Source organism: Geotrypetes seraphini, chromosome 2 (assembly GCF_902459505.1).
Source record: "Geotrypetes seraphini chromosome 2, aGeoSer1.1, whole genome shotgun sequence".
NCBI classification, from domain to species: domain Eukaryota; kingdom Metazoa; phylum Chordata; class Amphibia; order Gymnophiona; family Dermophiidae; genus Geotrypetes; species Geotrypetes seraphini.
The window spans coordinates 388,932,602-388,950,028 of NC_047085.1; the positions used below are offsets into that span (position 1 = coordinate 388,932,602).

The following is a 17,427-nucleotide window of genomic DNA, read 5'->3' on the forward strand; positions in this document are numbered from 1 at the left end:
ATGAATAAAGCTGGGCAGTGTGAAGTTGACCCAAAACGGTAAACTGCATTGGAAATTGGTTCATAGACAGATGACAGTGTTAAATGGGAATTTATTTGGAGGAAAGAAAGGTGAGTAGAGGAGTGCCTCAAAGATCAATGCTGGGATGAATTCTATAATATATCTGTAAGCGACATTGCTGAGGAAAAATTTGCGTTTTTGCAGATGACCTGAAGATGACAAACAAATTGGATACCCCAGAGGATACAGAAAACAAGAAAAGGAATACAAAAATGAGAAGAATGGTCCAAGGACTGGCAACTGAAATTTAATGTGAAGAAATGCAAATTGATGCTCTTGGGATACAGAAATCCAAAGGAGACGTAGTGGATTGGAGGTAAGAGCAATAAGTACAACTCAGGTGAGGGATCTTGGGGTGATCATATCTGAAGATCTCAAGATGGCAAAATAATGTGATAAGATGGTGACTGTAGCCAGAAAGATAACTAGAAGAAAAGAGGTGCTGATGTCACTATACAAGATGTTAGCGAGGCCCTACTTGTTGTATTGTGTTCAATTTTGCAACAAGAATGATATGGGGGTTGGACCAAAAGACACTTGAGGAATTGAGTATGTATACTCTAGAGCAATGGTTCCCAACCCTGTCCTGGAGGACCACCAGGCCAATCAGGTTTTCAGGCTAGCCCTAATGAATATGCATGGAGCAGATGTGCATGCCTGTCACTTCCATTATTTGCAAATCTCTCTCATGCATATTCATTAGGGCTAGCCTGAAAACCCGATTGGCCTAGTGGTCCTCCAGGACAGGGTTGGGAACCACTGCTCTAGAGCAGCGGTTCTCAAACTGTGGGTCACGACCTCTTTGGGGGTCAAATGACCCTTTCACGGGGGTCGCCTAAGTCCATCGGAAAACACTTATTTCTGATGGTCTTAGGCAGTCCTGGTTCCTCAACTGCCGGTCTGTGGACCTGTGCTGGTCTGCAGAAATTTTCTGCCGGTCCACAGGGCCGGCACATCCATTGGGCCCAAGACAGCGTTCTTCAGCTGCTGGTCCATGGTGCGACCAACCTGGCGTCTTCGGGCCAACTCCCTGAGTGCTGCAGTGCACAAAGCCTTGGGAAAAGGCTCCTACACGTGGCCTGCGCCTGAACCCTTCTCTCTGATGTCACAATGTCAGAGGGAAGGCTTCCAGAAGAGGCGCGGGACGTGCGCGAGGAGCCTCTGCCCACAGCTTTGTGCAATGCAGCACTCAGGGAGCCAGCCTGAAGACGCTGCGTTGATCGCACAGTGGACTGGCCCAAAGATAACACCAGGGGGCAGGCCAGAAGGCAAGGCACATGGAGAGAGAGAGATACAACAACGGTAGGGGAAATTATTTTATTTTTTTAATTTAGTGATTAATTTGTATGTTCAGGAAGAAATGCATTTGTTTCTTTTCCTCTGGGGTTGCACTGCTTACATAGTAACATAGTCTTCCCAACCTGATTCAATTTAAATTTTTTCTTCTTAGCTATTTCTGGGCAAGAATCCAAAGCTCTACCCGGTACTGTGCTTGGGTTTCAACTGCTAAAATCTCTGTTAAAACCTACTCCATCCCATCTAAACCCTCCCAGCCATTGAAGCCCTCTCCAGCCCATCCTCCCCCAAACGGCCATATACAGACACAGACCGTGCAAGTCTGCCTAGTACTGTACTTAGTTCAATATTTAATATTATTTTCTGATTCTAGATCCTCTGTGTTCATCCCATGCTTCTTTGAACTCAGTCATCGTTTTCCTCTCCACCATCTCTCTCGGGAGCGCATTCCAGGCATCCACCACCCTCTCCGTAAAGTAGAATTTCCTAACATTGCTCTTGAATCTACCACCCCTCAACCTCAAATTATGTCTTCTGGTTTTACCATTTTTCTTTCTCTGGAAAAGATTTTGTTCTACTTTAATACCCTTCAAGTATTTGAACGTCTAAATCATATCTCCCCTGTCCCTCCTTTCCTCTAGGGTATACATATTCAGGGCTTCCAGTCTTTCCTCATATGTCTTCTGGCACAAGCCTCCTATCATTTTCGTCGTCCTCCTCTGTAAATATTAGGACTTTTAATTTTTGGTCCTGCATTTGCATGGTGTTATCTATTTTCTGGCAGGAATGAATGTTAAAAAACATACAGTATGCTTTATGAATTTTAATTTTGTGGTTAACCATTATGTGTTATTAATACAATTATATTGTGTGAATATATGAAAAATAAATGGAAAAAATGGTGTTACAATTAGTACTATTATGGGGGTGGGGTCTTGGGGGTGGAGATTGAATGGAGATGGGCACGACTTAGCCCAGTGTTCTTCAACTGCCAGTCCACGAACCGGTGGCCGTCCACAAAATAATTATTTTATTTCCGCCGGTCCATAGGTATCAAAAGGTTGAAGAACACTGGTCTTAGGAACCGAGCCACCGCTCCTCTATCCATCTCCAGGCGGGTCTGCCCACATGCAGATACGCCCAAATACATTTATTTGTAATTAGAAATAAATATTTCACAATATATAATCACATATTGTTTTTGTGATTAATCACTATGCTTTAATTATGTTCAATTTGTAACAATGAAAATATATCCTGCATATCAGATATTTACATTACGATTCATAACAGTAGCAAAATTACAGTTATGAAGTAGCAACAAAAATAATTTTATGGTTGGGGGTCACCACAACATGAGGAACTGTATTAAAGGGTCGCAGCATTAGGAAGGTTGAGAACCACTGCTCTAGAGGAAAAAAGGGATGGGGGAGATAAGACACAGACATTTAAATATTTAAAAAAAACATATGCAAACAAACTTTCCAGAGAAGAGAAACTGGTAGAATTAGAGGGTCGGATGGGTTCATTGGAGTACGTTGTAAGCGTGGAAGTACTGTTTGAGGCCGCAATTCACTTTGGGTTCAGCTGCCAGGGCATTTCGCGCGTTGGAGTATTGTGTGGGGCCGTTGTAAGCGCGCATGTGCACTCCTGACTACCATGGACATACAGATCATGGAACACGTAGGTAGGAGTGCGCATGTGCGCTTAGCGTTTTATTATAGTAGATTCATTCAGTTTTCTATACCATTCTCCCAGGGGAGCTCAGAATGGTTTACATGAATTCATTCAGGTACTCAAACATTTTTCCTGGCAGGCTCATAATCTATCTAATGTACCTGGGGCAATGGGGGATTAAGAGACTTGATCTCACAAAATACCCTTATCAAAAACTTTAAGAATAAAAAATGCCTTAACAAAATCACTCGGGAATGTTATTCTGCAGCAAAAAACCTGACTTCTTTAATTATCTTAGTTTCTGTTAAAAGGGGCAGAGCCTCAGATCTCTGTGCATTGTAAAGCTTTAATAACCGCACTAGAAAGGGAATTAACCTCACTGGCCTTCGGTCCCCTCCTGCCCGCATGGAATCTGATCTTAAACAATTAGCAATGCTGAAAGTATCAAAAGACTTAACTTTAGCTTCAGGGCAGGGTAACTTGCCCATGGTCACAAGGAACAGCGTGGGTTTGAACCCACAACTTCAAGATGCTGAGGCTATATAGCTTTAACTGCTGTGCCACACTCTACTCCCTCAAAAAGTTGAACTACAAGTCATCTAAATTACCTTAGTCACCAAACACTGCCATGTTGCCCTCCCACATAAATATTTCAGATTTAAAAACTCATATCTGCAAGTCAGTAGCATTGTAATAAGTACCCTCATGGCCCAATAGTATGTCATGTTTTCATAGCTGACTTAGAACTGTTACACCCAGAGGCCCCTACACTACCTAAGATAAATTGATAGCATCACTTGGATCACTGCACAGGAAACCCGAGAATTTCCATTAGTAACCCAGGTCTAAAACAGCCTACATTATAATTTATTTTCTTGCTACCAGTATACCGTGTATACTTGAATATAAACAGATTTTTGGGCCCAAAAATGGGGGTCTCAGTTTATATTCAAGTCTACACTTGAGTACTTCAACTAAAAAAACAATATGTAAATCTACCAGAGGTCTGGCTGTGGTGAAGTTGCAGGTCCGGAGCAGGCCCAAAATGTGAGGCAGGCAGCTGATTCCTCCCAGCGGTGGCCGCAGCAGTCGTTCATTCTGTTTGCCAGCTGCTAGGAGGAAGGGGAGGGAGTAAAGAGTCAGCGGCACATCTGGATTGCCATGAGTCCTGCCTTTGGTCCCATTTCTGCTAAACCGGCTTGCAATGAAGAAGCCAGACGCCATGGGGGCCTTCCTTCTTGCGAAATCACTATAGACTCTGCTGGTCTCGATTCTACCCCTCCTCTAGTTATTTCCTAATTTTGAGGGGCGGGATTGAGACCAGAAGACCTACAGTGACTTGACAACAGGGAAGGCCCCCCATGGCATCTGGCTTCTTCATTGCCAGATGGTTTAGCGGGACCGGGATTGAAGGCAGGGCTCATCGCAATCCAGATGCGTGCTCACTCCCCTCACCCTCTTCCCGGCTATTGGCAAACAGCATGAACAATTGCTGTAGCTGCCGGCAGGAGGAATCAGCTTCCTGCCTCAGACCTGTGACTCTGTTTCCCACAGCCAAAGCCCCAGGTAGGTAGTGCTGGAAGTGGCAAATGGAAAGGGTGATGGGGAGAGATCCTGGATGAAGGTGGAGGGAGGAAAGAGGGGAGAGGATATGCTGGATGGAGGGAGCAAGACAGTAGATTCTGGTTAGAAGAGTGAAAATAAAGGGGGAAAGGGAGAGAAAGAAAAGATGCTGGAAGGGGGGGAGAGGGAAGAGTTAGCAATAAAACTAGAGAATAATAGGATGAGGGAGATGGGAAGCTGTAAATAGAAGCAGATAGAGAAGCAGAAAAATAAATGGAGGAAAACTAAAAGGAAAAGGTTAAAGTCCAAGAAGGATGTAGGAGAGGAAGTGAAGGAGAGAAAAGGCAGACAGACTGAAGACCCTGAAAGAAAATTAAGAAAATACAGAAGAAAGCAGAAACTAGAAACTGAGATAAACATGAATAAAAGAGCCAGACAACAAAGGTAGAAAAAAATAATTTTATTTTAATTTCATGAACAGAAAATGCAGTTTCACTGGTATTTTTACTCCCCTAGTCCCTTTATCTTGGAGCTCTTATAGATTCTCTTTTGCAAGGGGTGACCAACAATTCAAGTTGTCCTGTCCATCTAGTAAAGGTATTAAAAGAATAAAGACTCTTAGTCAATCTCTGTCTTTTAAGCTTACCCAACTCTGGAACGACCTTCCACTTCATTTAAGAAGTTCCGGTTCCCTTCTTTTTTTTCGTAAGTCTTTGAAAACCATTCTGTTTACTAAACATTTTGGAAACTAATCTTTCTGATAACTCTCTTTATGCCTTTACTGGCCTAACTTAATCGTTATAAACCGAGTCGAGCTTTCCTGGACTGAAGTCTCGGTATACAAAACTAAGGATTAGATTAGATTAGATTAAATTTACACTGCTTTCTTTTTATTTTCCAAAGTTTCAAGTTTCAAGTTTAATGATTTTTTGATTAATCGCTTAATCATAATTCAAAGCGATGTACAATTTAAAATACATTCAGAGGGAAACAATACAATACAAACTTAAAAAAAGATTAAACATATAATACAAATCAAACTTGAATAATAACATAATATTAGAAATAGTTCAACATATTCGTAACAAAAGGTAAAAAGGGGAAGTGAAATGCAATTCATGATAGAAAAGTAGAACAAACAAAGGAAAAAAACATTGGGAAGGTATGTAACAGTAAAATTTAAGATTTAAAACAATAGTTTAAAAATTAATAAATCAAATGCCAAATGCATCTTTAAAAAGAAATGTTTTTAGATTACTTTTAAATTTTCCCAAATCATGCTCATTTCGTAGATAGATTGGGAGGACGTTCCAAATCTGTGGAGCAGTTACTGAAAAAATGAATTGCCGTCTTGTATTACTGATCTTGAGTGAAGGAATGGTTAGTAAATTTTGCTCATTGGACCTTAATGTTCTAGTCGAATTGTATGGGATTAATAATTTATAGATAAAAGCTGGAGTTTTATTGAGTAAAGCCTTGAAGGTGAGTAGACAGAGTTTATAAGTTATTCGATGAGTGACTGGGAGCCAATGTGCTTTTATTAAAAGAGGAGTAACATGATCAAACTTTCTAGAGTTAGTTATAAGTTTAATAGAGACGTTTTGAATAATTTGGAGACGTTTGATCTCATTTAATGCTATCCCTTTAAAGAGTGCATTGCAGTAGTCCAATTTCGCAATTACCAACGAGTGAATAAGAATATTTAAAGATTTGGGGCATAGAAATTTTGAAATTGCTCGAATCTTACGTAGTCTGTAAAAGGTAGTTTTAATAATAGTACTGATGTGATCATGAAAATTAAGTTTGGTGTCAAAAGTAACCCCTAAAATTTTTATATTGTTTACTAATTGCAATGGGATATTTTTTATAGTAATAGGAGCAATGAGAGTGGAACTTTCTTTCCATGGGAACAACATAATATTGGATTTTTTGATATTGAGAGCCAATTTGTTTGCATTTAACCAGTGATAAACTAGGTCAAGTTTTTCGTTGATCTCTTGGATATCAGACATTTTATTGGTATCAATTGAATGCAGAAGCTGGATATCGTCTGATATGCATAAACTTGAAAACCCACGGATTGACACAAAGTAATTAACGGAGCAAGAAAGATATTGAATAATAAAGGAGAAAGAATGGATCCTTGGGGAACACCGTTCCCCAAGTTAAAGTTAAAGAAAAGTTTGAGGTTGAGTCTTTAAAGAAAACAGCAGAAGTACGATCTGATAAATAAGATGTAAACCAGGAAAGAACTTGGTCAGAAATGCCGATAGAGTGAAGTCTGCCAAGGAGAAGCTGATGATCGATCGTGTCGAAAGCTGCAGAAAGATCAATAGAAATTAATAGGGTTGATTGGTGATGATCTAGAAAGTATTGAATGGAAGTAGTCATACCAATCAGTGAAAGTTCTGTGCTATGGTGATGTCTAAATCCCGTCTGATTAGGATGCAGCGCATTGGTTTTTTCGACAAAATCTGAGATTTGATTATAGACTATTTTTTCTGTTAGTTTTGCTAAGAAAGGGATATTGGCTATTGGTCTGTAATTGGATAAGTCTTCAAACTAGCATTTTTATCTTTTATTATAGGACGAATAATGGATTTTTTCCACGTTAATGGTACCGTGTTTTGACTCAGGCTTTTGGTAACTAAAGTATGAATGAAGGGTCCGAAGATATCAAAATAATGTTTTAAAATGAATGGTAGAATCAAATCGGCTTTGGATCTTTTGATATTAATAGTTTTAACAATGGATTCTATTTCTTTTAAACTAGGTAATTTGAATTTTGAGCATCTAGCAATTAATGAATCTGCAGCAATTTGTTCAAAGCTATCTGTTGAATCTTGTTTTATTGTAAACATTTTACTGATTTTGCTAATTTTTTCGATAAAATGTTCCGCTAATTCTTGAGCGGTGGGAACAGAAACTACTGCGTCAGGTTGTTGTTTGTAATTTGGAATTGTTAATGAGTTTAGTATTGTATAAAGTACTGAAGGATTTTTAGCTTTGAATATTTTATCTGAGTAAAATTTCTTTTTTGCATCGTTTATTTTTATTCTATAAAGTTTTGATTGTTCATTATATCTTTGTAGATTAAATTGAGTTTTATCTTTTCTCCATTTATCCAAAGTGTAGAGAGTTCTGTTTCTCTTTCTCTGGTGTTGAACTGCATATGACTTCTTGGGGTTTAAGTCTGATTTTTGTCTACATTTTAAGTTGGTGGTTGCTTATAGTTGCATTTTCCTATGTAGGGGCCTTGTTGTGAATATGTTAGCTTTGGGATATATGCACCACAGATATTTGTATTATGTTTAGTGACGTACGAGATAGCTGATGGAGAGGGAAGGTGAGCAGTCTTTATAGATTGGCTCACCATGACAACACACATTTCTAACCTACAGTTTATATTTGAGTCCTTTTTGGAGGGGGGAAAAAAAAAAGATACCTCAGTTTATATTCAGATCGGTTTATATTAGAGTACATACAGTACAATTAAATCAAGAAAAAAAACTCCCCACTATGTATAGGGTGATGAGGGGAGCAACTTGCTCTATGATAATCAGACAATAAAATTTTTACCTTCTATTTGTAATTTTTTTGTTTTATAGAGGAGGTAACAGTGAATCCTTGTGCTCACCAGGCACTATACATAGACAAATTTGGCTCTGCTGTCAATGCTATTATGAAGCAAATTGCCCCTATCAGCATATAGTTGGGAGATTTTTTTTTTTCTTTATTTTGTTCAGGCTTCTCAACCCTATTTCCATTTTTTGGTGTGGACCAGTATACAAATATACAGGAAGGACATACGAGGTCTGACAATTAAGTTTGTGAACTCATCCTTGAAAAAATGCTACATACCTCATTGCTGAATATCACTAAAGTCACCTTCGAAGTACTCCCCTTGGAAAGCTATGCACCGACACCAGTGTCTAGTCCACCCTTCAACGCAATTTTTGAACTCTTTCTGGAATGCCCATCAGAGCTATCTTTGTATTACCCTTGATGTTCTGAATGTCATCAATATGTCTTTCTTTCAATATGTCTTCCTTTCAAGACATATGCCTTCAGGTAAAGAAAAAAGTCATTGGGGGCCAGATCAGGTGAGTAGGGAGGGTGTTCCAATATAGTTATTTGGTTTTCTGGCTAAAAGCTCCCTCATAGACAGTGCTGTGTGAGCTGGTGCATTGTCATGATGCAAGAATCATGAGTTATTGGCAAAAAGTTCAGATCTAACTTTTTCATGCAGCCTTTTCAGAAGTCCAAATAGTAAACTTGGTTAACTGTTTGTCCAGTTGGTACAAATTCATAATGAACAATCCCTCTGATATCAAAAAGGGTTAACATTGGTTTGACTCTTGATTTTGACTGATAGAACTTTTTTGGTCATGGAGAATTGGCTGACTTCTATTGTGCACTTTGACACTTTGTTTCAGGGTCATATTGGTACACCCATGTTTCATCACCGGTGATAACACGGTCCAAAATATCGTCTTGCCTTTCCAAAAGGTCTTGGCAAATTTTGACTCTCCTTTACTTTTTGTTCATCAGTGAGCACTTTGGGACCAATTTGTACATGCCTTTCTCATGCCAAGATTTTCAATTAAGGTTTTCCTGTTTCTCTATCGACATTTACTTGGTCTGCTATGCTTCTCACAATCAGCTGACGATTTTGATGCACAATTCGACAAATTTTTGCAATGTTTTTGTCAGTTCTGCTCGTTACTGGCTGCCCTGACTTTTCTTCATCAATGATGCTTTCTTTCCCCTCAGAAAAACGTTTAATCCATTTGCACACTGCCGTTTTCTTCATGGCATTATCCCCATAAACTTGGACTAAACATGTCCCTGATTTCACTTCCACTGTTGCCAAGTTTAACAAGACAATTAATGTTTGTTTGTTGCTCTGATTCAAGCTCTGATATTCTCGTGATGGCACACAAAAACACACAACAACAATAATGAATGCCACTCAGCAAGATACTGCCACATGTTGACACGAACACAGCTCTAAGACACTGATATATCAAGGTTATGAAACCTTACTGAGTTGTTTGTACAGTGCTACCAATGTAAGTGCATGGAGGCAAGTTTGCAAACTTAATTGTTAGACCTCAAATAATCCTTTATACCACAAACCCAGTGACTGCCATACATACATGTTTCTAGCTAGCGAATGACAAGGGTACAACTTTTTCCCCATCCCCATGGGAACTCATTTTCCCATCCCAGCAAATTCTTTTCCTGTTCCTGCAAGTTCTGTCATCATCTGCACAAGCCTTAAACACTTTAAAATCATAATCTAATCTATTTGTGCGTCGCTCATACCTATACAGGCTGTAAAGAGAGGTAAGAGGGGAGAGAAAGAGGAGGGAGAGAGAGGAGGTGGATAGGTGAGAGGAAGGGGAGAGAAAAAGAGGGGAGAGAGGAGGAAGGGAAAGGGAGAGAAGAAAGGGATTAAGTGTTCAAGACTTGTGCAGTTAAGTCGGAGCTTGCAGGAATGGGGCAGGGACAGGGCAGGGACAAAACTCACAGTGATGGGACAGGGAAATTGAGTTCCTATAGGGATGGGGAACAATGTGTCATTCTCTACTTCCAGCTTCCACTGACCACTGTTTATGGTTTGCAGCTGAGTAAATCCCAGGTACCAGGTCATAGGGTGCTTAGGATTTCGAGCACTCTGTTTTCCTTTATTCTGTATTGCTTGCTGCTAAAGAAACCAGGGCTTTCTTGCAGTATGCACCATACATCTCTTGGTCAATCTGAACCACGGCCTCAAGTCTCATGACACATTGAGACTACATTTTCAACTCTGTCCTTGGGATACACCTAGCCACTCAGGATTTCAGGATCTCCGTACTGAATATGGATGCCCCTCCTCTGTTGTATGCAATCTTTATATCATTCATATTCATTGTGGGGATCCTGAAAACTTGACTGGCTAGGTGGGTCCTAAGGACTGATTTGTGAACCCCTGTACTAGAAAATAGCCTATATTTCTTTGACTGCAATAGCATTTACAGACAGCACCACGAGGGGGAGGGTGCATGAGGCTTTTTAAAAAGTGGATAGCCCCCGAACAAGCAATTCTGACCAGTTAAATCACTTTGACCCTGGTGGATTGCACAAAGGGCCACATATGGTAACTAAGGTCTCTCAACACTGGCATTATGTTTGCAGTAGGGCATTTAAATGCTTAGGTTCAAGTGTATCTGAGATGTAGGCAAGTGTTGCTATAGGTGCTGAGATATATTAAAATGCATTGCCAGTTTCAAGGGAATAGAGAATAAAGTCCTGCTGCTGATGAGTTTTGTACAAGTAGGCAATACGACCAGGCAGATCTACATGGCTGTATTTTTTTGCTCTTGTTCCAGAATCTGCCATACCTTCTTCCACCATCTATCTAGTGTGGGTACCTCTCTTTCTTTCCATGTACAATCTGTGCCTAAACGCTGAAACCTTCAAAGGGAATAAAGATGGTACAACGTTATGGTTTTGTTAAATCACAGTTGAAATGACACTAGATGGAAAATTAATTAAGAATAAAATAAAAAAGAATGTTGATCATTTCTTGTGGAACATGGGCTTTTGCCTGAGTTATATCTCTATTTGCTGAGAATCTATTTTGGTAACAGTACAGCTTAAGCTGTATTCCTCCATGGTGTATTGGTATTCTAGATCTCAGTGTGATAAGTCTTGAAATGCTGCCTCTTCATAGAAAGGGTTGCTGTTTGAGCTCTTTCGGTTCTGTAATAGTATAAGCAGCTTGATTTATAGGTTCTAAGTGTGTTTTTGCAGGATACTTTGGCCATTAGCATAAGAATTTGCTGCTTCTCGGTGAGGTGAGCTCTCCAAACATCCAACAAAATGTATTCTATTTTCTATACTGTACTCCCAAGGGAGCTCAGAACGGTTTACATGGATTTATTCAGGAACTTAAGCATTTTTCCCTGTCTGTCTTGGCGGGCTCACAATCTATGTAATATACCTGGGGCAATGGCGGACCAAGTGACTTGCCCAGGTTCACAAGAAGCAGTGTGGGTTTGAACCCATAATCTTAGGGTGCTGAGGCTGTGGCTCTAACCCTTGTGCCATACTTTCAGACACATTATGCTAGAAGATAGCATCATGGCAAACATTGTCCGGCAAAACATAGTTAAAGCATGGTAAAACATAAAATGACAAAACATGGTATGGTGAGACAAAGCATGGTGAGCACAGTATGGCAAAACATAGCAGGGCAAGCAGTATTACAAAGCATGGTTAACATAGTATGACACGAGCTGGCAAAAATGGTTCAACTTGTTATTCAGAGACTGGTAACAATGGAAAAGCCTTGTCCATTCCAATATATGCTAGTATTATAATGCTACTCCAACAGACACATTTTCTTCTCAAACAGGTCAATAAGAGGGATATATCCAAATAATTTATTTATTTAGATTTACATATATCCCATCCTCCCAGAATGCTCAGGATGGGTTACAGGAGAACATACATAGATTCAAACAAATGGTGGGAGAACCTATCTTCAACACTTTGCTGATGAACAGGGGCAGAACAATACAGGCATGACAATCAGGTGGCATACAATGAACTGAACATGGAGGGATGCAAGTATAAAGAATCAGTCCACATATAGGTCTTTAGTCCACATATAAAATACAAGGTCTGCAGTAGGGTCATCGGAAGGTTTTCACTGCTTTCCTAAAGTCTGTCAGGCTATTCAGGGTAGTTCTGCCCGATTCAGGAAAAAAAATTTCGATTCGATTCAGCCTACTGAATTTGGTTTTCGATTCGATTTGATTTTCCTGTCCAATTGGGTGTTTTTTTCAAACATCCTCTTCACCCCCTTTGCCTTCTCCTGGCGCTGTGGTGTAAACAAAATAAACAAACAAAAAAGACTTTTCCTCTCTCTGTTAAATCCTAGCTCACGTTTGCGGTGTAACACCAGCTCTGGAAGGATACAAATTTCAAATCTGACACATTGTAATCACAAAATGGAAAATATAATTAGTTTTTCTACCTTTTGTTGTCTGATCATTATTCAAATCTTCTTGGTCCCGGGCTCTGGTTGTCTTCTGATAACTTGCTTGTCAGGATTTCCTTCTTTCTTCTTTCTCCGTGCTAACCATCCCATCTGCCATCTCTGTCCTCCCCTTCCGTTTCCCTTCCCTCTCCCAGAGGTCTGGCATCTTTCTTTTTTTTTCATCTCCATCCACAGATCCACCTTTTCTTAACTACCCTTTCATCCAGCATCTCTCCCTCCTTCCCCACCACCCCAGGGTCCACCATCTCTCCCTTTCTTTTCCCAACTACCCTCCTATCCAGTATCTCTATCCCCCCTCCACACCATCCCTTGTGTCCAACTTCTCTCCCTTTCTGTTCCTTCCCTCCCTAAATCCCATTGTCTATCATCTCTCTCCCTCTCCTCTATTTTTAAACCCATTATTTCTTCCCCCCACCCAAAGTCCGGCATAGGCACGTCTCTTTGAACCCACATTCCCTCCCTCCATGTACTTCTACACCAGGGCCCCCCCTCCCCTGAAGGCCTGTACCCCCATCCCTAAAGGCCGTACCCCTCCTTGAAGGCCTGTCCCCCCCTTAAAGGTCTGTTCCACCCTTAAAGGCCTGCACCCACCCTGAAGGACTGCCCCCCTGGACTACCCCTCCCAAAGGCCTGCCTGTCCCCCCTGAAGGCCTATGCCACCATCCCTGGCCTGTCCCCCTTTGAAGGCCTGTCCCCCCTTAAAAGGCCTGTTCCCCCCTTAAAGGCCTGTCTACCCCCAAAGACTGCCCCCTGAAGGACTGCCTGCCTGAAGGACTGCCACCCGAAGGACTGCGCACCCCCGGGAAGGCCTTCGTGTTTCCCTGACCTCCCCGAACCATTTACCTTATAGCTTCAGCCTGCAGCGAAGATCGCGGTTACAGCGTGTTTGCAAAGTGCTTTGAGCTGTTTCCTCTGCCGCGATCCTGCCTTTGACGTCAGGAAGATATATTTGGTTTTGAACTGTGACTCATGCACTAGTGCTTGGGTGGTATACATTATTGTATGTCCCTGTAACCTTGTGTATGTGTGGAGAAGTAGGCACCCTATACGACTGTGATTAACTGAGCACAAGTCAAGAATCATTACTAAGAATCTTCAAGCTCATTACTAAGAATCTTCAAGCTCGGTTAGTTGAACAATGGATCAATAAAGATCATACTTTTGAAGATATTAAATGGTGAGTGATTGATCAGATTAAGGTTGGGTGGGAGGATGGTACTATGATAGATTTCTTAATTACAGAGAATAGCAAAGGATATTTTCATTACCGTATTTCCCCATGTATAGGCCGCGGCCTATATATGGCTTTTACAATCTGATGCAGTGGGTGCGGCTTCCTTTTATGGGGCGGCCTATCTAAAGACATCGTAGATAAGCCACCCCATTAGTAGATCAGCTGCGGTGCTAGTGGAATCCCCCGTACCTTTTAAAATACCATAGCTCCCTCGCTGGATGGCTGACGGCTGCCTCCTGCAATGTCGCGGCCAGCGGTGCAGGGCAGGAGCGTTCTTTTCAGCATCCAGCCTGGCCCCGGGCTGCTTCCTCAATGCCTGCCGTAAGTTCTCACGAGTCTCGCGAGTCCCACGAGAACTGACGGCAGGCATTGAGGAAGCAGCGAGGGGCTAGGCTACATGCTGAAAAGATCACTTCTGCCCTGCACCGCGGGCCGCAACATTGGAGGAGGCAGCCGTCCAGGAGGTATTTACCAGCAAGAGAGGTATATAAGGGGGAGGGGGGGAGGATGATGTATAGGCTGCCCCACTGTATAGGCTGATGTAGGTTTTAAAATTCTTAGTTAAACCGCAGCTAGTAACATGGGGTGGCTTATCTAAGAGTTTTAAAACCTACATCGGCATTTCCTGCGGCTATACAAAGGGGCAGCCTATACATAGGGAAATATAGTAAATACTATGAGTCCATTTGGACTGAATGCCGAAACTGAATGGATATCATTGATCTAAGTTTGGTATTTTCTGATTGGATGCAGATCTGTGTGGCTGTAATCAGTTGACTTTAGAATAACAATAGAGTGTATTTTGGAGAATAATTTTTCTTTAGTATTGCAAACAAATACAGACTCCACATAGGCGACCAGACAACTAGCAGAACAATAGAGTACATTTAAATATTCATGAATAATGCCATGGCCATCTTGAGAAATGCTAAAGCAAGGAGGCAGGAGTGCAAATTGAAGGTATGAAAGTTTTAAGGTTCTTTTTGGACCGGTGTTGGTTATATTATTGATATTTAGTTTCAGTGGATAAGTTGTAAAAAGAGTATCATGTTTTATAGGGGACATGCCTTGAAACAGTCATCTGGCAAAACATGATATGTTGGAGTCCACAACAATTTGATTGAAAATATTCAAAAAGATGAGTATTATATGAAAACTTAAAACCTGATAAAATGAAGATAACTATTGCAAAGTATAGACTTAGGAAGTTTTCTCATACTATAGCTCGGGTTGGATATTTATAATCCACTGAGGTCCATTGAAGATTATAAGGATATAAGTGAGAGGGATATATATTTATGTTTGAAAGCATTGTAATGCTGCCAGAGAGACTTTATCAAGGTCTGCCCAACCATTAGGCAGGGCTAGGCAATCACTTAGGGCAGGGCTGCCCAAATCCAGTCCTCAAGATCTACTGGCAGGCCAGGTTTTCAGGATATCCACAATGAATATGCATGAGAGAGATTTGCATACCAAGAAGGCAGTGCAGGCAAATCATTTCTGTATAAATTCAGCCTGCTGCCGCGGAGAGAATGGGAGCTATATTTTTCTACCTGAGGACCCCGGAGGAATCGTTTCTGTCCCGAATAAGCCCTTTGTAACAGCAGGACTCTTCAGCTCTACCGGACAGGCATTCCACGAAGACGGACCCCTGACGTCACTGGGTCCGTCTTCCGTGCCTTTACATTTCTGTATAAATTCAGCCTGCTGCTGCGGAGGCGGCCGCAGGGCGTGGTCGAAGGGGCGTGCCCCAAGGGGCAGGTCACGCCCCTTGGGAGCCCCTTGGAGAAATGTGGAGCTGTGGAACAGGGTATCAGGTCGTATAAGTTTCGATTATGGGGAAAAGGAAAGTTAAACCCAAAAGTTCAACACCAGTGGTCTTGGGCCCCATGGATAGACACTTGACTTTTTCCTTAGAGACTCCAGCACAAAATTTACCTGATTTGAATTCTCCCTTATCCGGAGCATCGATGAGTCCTCTAGAAAGGACACCCCACCTTCATCCAATATCTGGTGTTAGTGGGAATATACCTCCCACTATTTCCACTAGTCCTGTGGTATCATCCACTTCAATAAGTAAATTGATTTTTACTGACATCCCAAAACCACTTGAGTTTACTAGTGTCGTGGATGAACAACCACAAGCAGTGGAAAAACAAGATATTACTTTAAAAGATTTATGGTTAGGAATTTCTAGAGTTGAGGGGTTTCTCAGAGAATCAATGAAACAAACATCTGATTACTCAAAGTCTGTGGTTCAAAAGTTTGAGAATGTGGATACCAATTTAAATTGTTTGGAAACTAGATTAGGAGTGGTTGAAACTCAAAGTAACACATTGCAAGCTGTTTCGCTATCTGCAGTAAAAGATTCTACATCATTGCATTTAAAAATGGAAATGTTAGAGAATATGCATAGGGGGAAGAATCTCCGCTTGGTTAATTTTCCTGTGACTCATTTGTTACTACCTGAAATATTGCTAAGAAAATATTTCAAAGAAATACTTGGATTAACCAATGCGGATAGCTTCCCAATAAATAACTGTTATCACATTCCTCAGAAGAGAAAGGAAACTATACGGGATGTGGACCATCTGGTAACAGATGAAACTAACTTGACAGAATTTTTAGAAGATTCTCAAGATGTTATCCAGACTCGGTCCACAATGATTCTAATGTATGAGATAAAATGTTGTTAATGAAACTTTACTTTAAAAATAGACTGACCAAATTCTGTGGGGATTTGGTTAGCATATTTCCTGATGTCTAAAGAGCTATACAGTTTAGGAGGAAAGAATTTCTGAAATTGAGAACTAGAGTATTGGCACTTGAGGCATCTTTTTATTTAACATTTCCTTGTAAATGTTTGGTTAAGTTACAAGATACGGAATTTATTTTTTGGGATCCCATTCAATTGCAACAATTTTTAGCACGTGAACAGAAGTGAGATCATTCTTTGATGAGATATTAGGGTAGGAGTTTGTGTCCTAACATAATAGAGAATGATTTGGGTTCATTTGGAATTCAACCCATTTCTTTGTTTTCCTTAAAAAAAAATTAATTTATTAAATAAGTAAATATGTTTCCCCATTTAGTGGGCTTGTAAAGGATTGTTTTTTGTTTTGCTTGTCGTAGTGAAAATTTGTATTGAAACCTTTTTTTCCTTGATATCTTTTGATATTGTAAATGTATTAAATTCAAATTTAAAAAAAAAAAAAAAGGTTTGGACAAGCTCCTAGAGGAAAGTCCAAAGTTAGCTATTAAGATAGACATGAGGGAAGCCATGGAATGTTGTTACTATTTGGGTTTCTGCCTGGTACTTGTGACTTGGATTAGTCACTATTGGAAACAGGATATTGGGATAGATGGACCATTGGTCTGACCCAGTATGACTATTATGTTCTCGATAATGTAAACTACACAGAAATGTTTGTAATGTCCCTAGAAAATTTAAAGCTGTGCCACAGAATCTATCCTTGATCTGCTGCAGGATCTCAGAAATCTTAATTAAAGTATATCCACTTCTGACCTCTCTATGAAATGGAGGCAT

At 40.6% G+C, this 17,427-nt stretch overlaps 1 protein-coding gene across 5 annotated transcripts in view; it reads right to left on the bottom strand.

Annotated features, from left to right (window-relative positions):
• TAX1BP1 (Tax1 binding protein 1) overlaps window positions 1-17,427 on the bottom strand; it is a 256,118-nt gene that overhangs the window by 12,116 nt on the left and 226,575 nt on the right. The window contains exon 17 of one of the 5 annotated variants that reach the window (XM_033930770.1): window positions 12,051-12,466. The exons of the other annotated variants lie outside the window; for them this stretch is intronic. Coding sequence (XP_033786661.1) covers window positions 12,368-12,466 — 99 coding nt within the window. The 3' untranslated portion in view covers window positions 12,051-12,367. Of the gene's footprint in view, window positions 1-12,050; window positions 12,467-17,427 lie in introns of those variants that run through there. 5 annotated transcript variants of the gene reach the window in all.